Source organism: Anomaloglossus baeobatrachus, chromosome 3, assembly GCF_048569485.1.
Source record: "Anomaloglossus baeobatrachus isolate aAnoBae1 chromosome 3, aAnoBae1.hap1, whole genome shotgun sequence".
NCBI classification, from domain to species: Eukaryota; Metazoa; Chordata; class Amphibia; order Anura; family Aromobatidae; genus Anomaloglossus; species Anomaloglossus baeobatrachus.
The window spans coordinates 580,151,534-580,158,838 of NC_134355.1; the positions used below are offsets into that span (position 1 = coordinate 580,151,534).

General features: G+C 38.9%; 1 protein-coding gene across 2 annotated transcripts in view; it reads left to right on the forward strand.

Annotated features, from left to right (window-relative positions):
* Window positions 1-6,747, forward strand: part of NRROS (negative regulator of reactive oxygen species) — a 31,566-nt gene extending 24,819 nt beyond the window's left edge. For both annotated transcript variants that reach the window (XM_075338710.1, XM_075338709.1), the window contains exon 3: window positions 3,062-6,747. In XM_075338710.1, coding sequence (XP_075194825.1) covers window positions 3,062-5,002 — 1,941 coding nt within the window. In that variant the 3' untranslated portion in view covers window positions 5,003-6,747. The remainder of the gene's footprint in view (window positions 1-3,061) is intronic.
* Window positions 6,748-7,305: the final 558 nt, after the last annotated feature.

Consider the following 7,305-nt stretch of genomic DNA (forward strand, 5'->3'; position numbering starts at 1 on the left):
ATTACACACAGGTGGATTATATTTATCATCATCAGTCATTTAGGACAACATTGGATCATTCAGAGATCCTCAATGAACTTCTGGAGGGAGTGAGTTTGCTGCACTGAAAGTAAAGGGGCCAAATAATATTGCACGCCCCAATTTTCAGTTTTTTATTTTTTACAAAAGTTTAAAATAAGCAATAAATATCGTTCAACTTCACAATTTTGTCCCACTTGTTGTTGATTCTTCGCCATAACAATAACATTTTTATCTTTATGTTTGATGCCTGAAATGTGGAAAAAGATTGAAAAATTCAAGGGGGCCGAATACTTTCGCAAGGCACTGTAGTTGCAGTAACCCCCCCCCTCAAAGAAAAAAAAAAACATCACAATTTTGCTTTCAAATTTTATTCTTGTGGCAGGTTGTATCGATATGAGCTAAATACTGTATCTTCAGTATACTTGGATTGGTTGCAATTTGAATGATCAGGGATGCCCTTTTATCTCATTATTGGAACACCCATTTAAGGGGATAGTCTGACAGTATCCCAATTTTCACGTGCCTGAGTTTCTTGGCAGCTACAGTATCGGTCAAAAGTTTGTTCACATGTGTTCATGAAAGGGTTTTCCTTGTTTTGTTTTTTTACAATGTGCATATTATAGAATCAGACTGAAGGCAGCAAACCTACAAAGGAACAAATATGGAAAGAAGAAGAAAAGTAAGAAGTGTGAAACAAACCAGATCATGTCTTACGTACCTTAGTTTCCTCAAAGTACCTCCTTTTACTCTCATGTCTGCTTTATATACCCTTGTTATTCTCTCAGGCAGCTTCATCAGGTAGTCATCTGGAGTGACGTCAAATGAACAGTTATGCCTCATCAAGATCTCATTTGTGTAACCACCTGGGTTCAAAAAGTGTTTGCCATCATCAATGTGATTTTTAGAGTGATACTGTTAGTACACAGCTTCATACAATGCTGAGACCTATTTCATAACTGGTCTAAGCCTGTATATGGTAAGAACCACCTAACTACGTAAAAAGGTACAACAGTCCCTTACTATAAGATATTAAGACCAGTGACTCCAAAAAGTTGCTAGAACTTTTTAGGTATCCTCAAATGCAGGTATGACAACCAAGAATGACAACTGTTGCAGAGGATAAGTTCATTAGAGTTACCAGAAATTGCAAATTAACAGCACCTCAGGTAACAGTTAACATAAATATGCACATACATCAAGTACCAGACAGAAATTGCTGTAAATAAGCCATTACTGAGAATCAAAAACAAGAAGACACTTAGGGTACTTTCACACTTCCGTTTTTTTTTTTGCGCAATCCGCTGTCTTGGGAATCAGCGGAATCCGTTAACGGATTCCGCTGTTTCCCATAGACTTGCATTGATGACGGATTGTGCCAAAAGTACCTGCGCTGCTTTGTTGGCAGACGCTCCGTTGCTTCCGCCGAGCGGAAGCAACGCTGAATGTAACGTTATTTGCTTGCGTCAAAATGACGCCGACCACCGGATCCCGTTGCTTCCTTTAAAATTTATAATGGCTCCCTGTGGTAGCGGATTCCGTTGCAAAGTGCTTTACAACGGAATCCGCTGCTGGATTCCGCTAATTTCTACTGAGCATGCCCAGAATGAAAAAAATGAAAAAAAAAGAAAAAAATCAGAGCCGACGCATTCCGTTAGACGGACGCCAAACGGATGCAACGGGTCCGTTATTTCACAGGAATCAGCTAACGGATTCCTGTGTAATAATGGATCCGTTGCATCCGTTGACACCACAAAAAATAACGGATGCGTCAAAATGACACAGCAACGGACCCAGCGGATTTCGCCCAACGCAAGTGTGAAACTAGCCTTAGTTGGGCCAAGCAACATAAAGAATGGACATTACATTAGTGAAAATCTGCACTGAGGTCTGGAAAGTCAAAATCTTAAATTTTTGGTACCAATCACCATGCCTTTGTGAGAGACAGAAAAGGGGAGCAGATGTTTTTAACGTGTGTGGTGTCATCATGAAGCAAGAAGGGGAAAGTGTAATGGTGTGGCGGTGCTTTGCTGGTGATACTGTTGATGATTTAATCCAAATTCAAGGCAAATGTTTCAATCATGGCTACCACAGCATTCTGCAACAAGATGCTATGGTTTGCACTTAGAGGGACCATCATTTGTGTTACTACAGCACAGTGATCCAAAACACATCTCCAGGCTACAGTATGTAAGAGTAGACTGATTAATGCCAAGATGGAGGGTACAATATAGTGTGTTAAAAAACTATCACCATATATAAATATAATAAATACCCCCCAACTATCAATAAATAGGCTATTATATAAATATAGAACCGATACATAGAAAAACACCCAAACAACCAATAAAATAATGAAATCTTTATTAATAACATAATTAAAACATAGCAAGAAAAATGGCAACAAGAGGAAACCAAAGGCACGGTACAAATTTGTAACAATCCTATAAATACTTAAATAAACAATGTAATTTCATAAAAAGACCATAAAAAAGCCAGTATGTAAGAGCTACAAGACCAGGCAGAAGGTGGATTCAGAGCCGCATCAGTTGAGATGTCCTCCACAATCCAACTTCAACCCAGTTAAATGGTTTTGGATGAGTTGGATCACAGCTTGAAGGCAAAGTCGCTAAGAAGAGGAAACACGTCTGGAAACATCTTAAACACTGTTGGAATCCATTACAAACTACCTGATGAAGCTGCTTGAGAGAATGCCAAGGGGGCGTGTATTCCTGTGGTCAGAGTAAAAGGTGGGTACATTCAGGAATCTAAGGTATAAAACATATTCTGGTTTATTTCATATGTGTTTCTTTTCTTCTCGCTTTTACATGTCTCTTCATGATTTTTTTGCCTTGTTTCTGAATTTGCAATGTGCACATTCTAATAAGAACAAGGAAAACCAATTCAAGAACAGGTGTGTGCAAACTTTTAAACAGTATCAGTCACCACTAATGACATTTGTCATGTGTAAGGCTATCATTACTCTATAATTTATTCTTTTGTTTTCATATATACACGATATAACATCTTGACTCTTCTTTAGGTTTCCAAAGCAGCAGATTGTAGATATTTACAGCTCACTTCAATTCCTCAAGACCTCCCATCGGATTTACAAGAACTTCTTGTAGACCACAACAATGTGAAAAGTATAGATGAAGATACTTTGCAGAGATATCCTAATCTTATCAATTTGAGCTTAAAATCAAACACTTTGGGTCGTATAGACTTGAATGCTTTTGCGCACACTTCAAAGCTGGAGTCACTTTCACTACAGGACAACACTATTTCCAATAAACATACCTTGGTATCTTTGAGTTTGAGTTCTGCTTTATCTCTTAGGTGGTTGGATCTTTCTAAAAATGCTCTTAATGAGGATATGGTAACCATGCTTCTTTCGAATTTGACATCCTTGGAATATCTAAACTTGGACCACAATGTCATCATGCGTCTAGATAGGTTTTCCTTTGAAGGTTTGAAGAACTTAAAAGACTTGAGCATTCAGTGGAATTACATTTACGACATTGAAATAGGGACATTTGACAGTCTTTTGAATCTGAAGACTCTGAACCTTGCTTTCAACCTGCTGCCATGTATTGTAGACTTTAGTCTGGCGCAGCTACAAATGCTCAATCTCAGCTACAACCATATCGAATGGTTCTTCTCACGGGAAGTTGATGTTGACTTCCAGCTGCAAAAATTAGACATTTCTCACAACCAATTATTATTTTTTCCATTTTTGCCAAAGAGCCATCATTTACACACATTGCTGCTGTCTGACAACAAAATGAGGTTTTATAGCAAACATTTTGATGAATATTCTTCCTCTGCGGATTTTCTCATTCTCAAAAATAACGGGTCAAATATCACCACTGTTTACCTGTGGGGGGATTATATCTTAAGTGACCTATCTGCATTAAATGTTGTGGATTTTAGCAGAAACCAATTTGATTACTTGCCCGATTACTTTCTTGCTGCAATGTCATCTATGTCTTATTTGAAACTGAACTGGAACTGCTTAGAAACATTTGATTTATCGAGTATACAGATTACAAGTCGTCTTAATTTTCTGGATCTTAGTAATAATAGACTGTCAAGGCTAAGCTTAGAAGACAGCAGATCCAGCCTTGACCAGCTAAGCTATTTCAACCTTAGCCAGAATGAACTACAGGAGCTGCCCGGCCAGATTTTCAGCACCATGAACAGTCTTAGCACCCTGGATCTGAGCCACAACCCTATTTCCCTATGTTCTCCTTCACCCAACATGGTTGTTTTTCCAAATTGTGTGGACCTTAGGAATATACCATCTCTGCGGCACCTTCGCTTGTCAGGATGTGGGTTAAAACTGGACAAGCAATTTAATTTCCATGGAACTACATTAACACATCTTGATATTTCATACAACCAGCTTGAGAGCCTTGACTTTTTGCAAGACACCATCAAATTGCTAAAGTTTCTTTCTCTACGAAATAGCTTACACTTTGTCAGCAACATTGACTTCTCTGAGTTCAAGAGCTTGACTTCTCTTGATATATCAGAAAATAACCTCACTACATTCCCCATGTCATTAATGGATCTTACTCTTCAGTTTTTGGATGTCCATGAAAACAAACTAACGTCAATACCGGTATCCAGCTCTTACCAACCTCTCGTAAGGAGCCTCAGTACTATTTACTTAAGTGGAAACTCATTTGATTGCTGTCAGTTAAGCTGGTTTGAGACACTTACCACATCCAAGAGTATTAACATCCCCGATCTCCAGCGGATCACATGTAATTTCACCAATAACTACATGTTTGTGCAGGACCTGCCTGAGTCTGTTATTCATAGTTGCCAATGGAGAAATGGAGGCACTTTGCTATCACTGGTACTTTCTCTTCCGGTTTGTTTGACTTTGCTGGTGGCTTTTATCCTGCTCTTTCTTCTATTTAAGAAACCACTGCTTAAAATGTTCAAAACACATTTCAGGACATCATCAAGCTACTAAGATTTATAAGTAGCTGGAGGATCAGTAGCCAAAAATATAGAAAAACTATTCCAGAGATAGTGGTGCTATTTCTTTGTTTGTTACAAGGAAACATTGTAAGCAGGAATAATGTATTTATGAAGAAGCCGACCTGTCAGTAGATTAAATTAGAAAAGTAAACCACATACGTTATTAAATAGGTATTTTATACCTGTTGAGAATGGTATATTTACTTTGGAAATCCATGTAAGAATGGCTATAAAAGTAGATGTAAAATGAGCATTTTATGAGTCAATCTAAAAAAAAAGCTCAAATCCAAGTGTGTTTAGTCTTTGCACACTCAGAATCAGAGTCAGCTGCAGCTTGTACTGAGCAGCGTGAGATTACAGCAGGGAGGAGGGACACTGTGGAGCTGTCAGTTAGGTTAAGTTGGGGGAGAGTGAGTTTCATCTTTCAAAAATGATTATACACCCATTCTGACATGGATTGTCAAAGTAACTACACTAGTTTCTAAAACAAATCTATTTATATATACAATTTGTTTGGTGGAATCCGAGGACATTGCTGCTTTTAAGGGAGCCTGGCATCTCAAAAAAACTGACAGGGTAATCTTAGCATGTAGTTTTGTAAGGAATATAGTCCTTGTAAAAATCAAACATTTAGTATTTTAATTGCTACCTTCATTTTACAGGAATTGAAGTTTAGTCACAAATTTTAATTGGGGAGCTGGATGCACCCTAGGTGTGGCCAAGATGCTCAGTACATCGTTCTGCCCACTGATTTTGCATGCCCCCGCCTCCCTCTTTGGGGACTGACAGCACTGGTTTGCCTGAAGTGAGCACTGTTTGCAGAGAAAACTTTGGCAAGCCAGTGCTGTTAATTACCAATGAAGGAGTCGGGGTCGTGCGAAACCAGTGTGCGATACAGTACATTAAGTGTCTGGGCCACACCAAGGGTTCATCAAGAACCCCAATTGGATTATATGATTAAACTTCAGTTGATGCATTACAAAGATAGCGATTAGAACAGTAAAAGTGCAATTTTTATAGTGGTTATATCCATTGAAAGGCTATGTGCTCATTTTATATTGTTGGTTTGAGATGACAGACTCCCTATAAATATTAAGCACATTTTTTAAAATGTTTACATTATGCAATATATGTCCCCCGAAAAGTTTAATCATTATTATACATCTAGAAACTCAACAAACTGCAACACAAGTTACTTTATGCACCAGTCTGGCATTGAGCTGAATCGATGGCTTTGTGAGCCAGTAGAGCTGTCTTGTAATTATCAGTGCATTTTTAGATGGCAGCACAGAGCAGTGGTCACATCTACCTCTGAATAAAGTGAATATTTATTTTCAGAGATTCTTAGATATTAGAATAATGCAGTAGTTTTGGAGCTTCCAATGTGTTCATAAATGTAAGAGCTTAGAAGCTGAACACTGCCCCAACGTAAAATATCAAAATAACAATTCTACATTTGGTTTTCAGTAAAGTATAAGAAAACTGATGACTCAGTAGAACCTGTCATTTTTACCACTGATCCTTAATTAAACCCATAAAAGAATATCTTGTGTTTTCTCTTTAATAATCTGTACCTCATTTTACTTGATTTACTGTTTTCTCCATTGTTTACATACTTTTTGCCACTTCATAGGTTTTCGGTTCTGTAACAAAGGTTCCCTACTCCAAGGTGACTATTTTCAGAATTTAAAGGGACAGTGTAATAACATGAAATGCCTACATAAGGGGTTGTCCCACAAACAGGGTACATTTTAAAAAGAAACTGTCACCAGATTTGTCCCTTACAAACTATGGCCACCATCAGTAAGCCCTTATATACAGCATTCTAGAATATTGTATATAAGAGAGCAGACCACTCTGTATAACATAAAAAAGATCTTTATTATACTCACCTGAGGGGCAGTCCGGTCCGATGGGTGGTCTCAGGCCGGCGCCTGCTCTCTTCCTTCCATCACCATCCTCCTTCCCAGCTCTGTGTGGATGACACGACCTATGTAATCAAGACAGAGGCCTCCATTGCCCTCCTGCACTCTGCCCTAGTGAGGGCAGATCAATGTATTGTAGTGCACATGCACGGGCGGTCTTTAACCTTTCCCCATCCCTGCACATTACAGTACTTTGATCTACCCTCAGCAGGGCAGAGAGAAGTGCACGTGTGCAGAGCTGCAATAGAGGCCGCTGGGTGGATGACGTAGGACGTGTCATCCACACAGTGCTGGGAAGGAAAACAGTGATGGAAGGAAGAAAACAGGCACCGGACAAAGACCAGCAATGCCCATCGGACTAGACTGACCC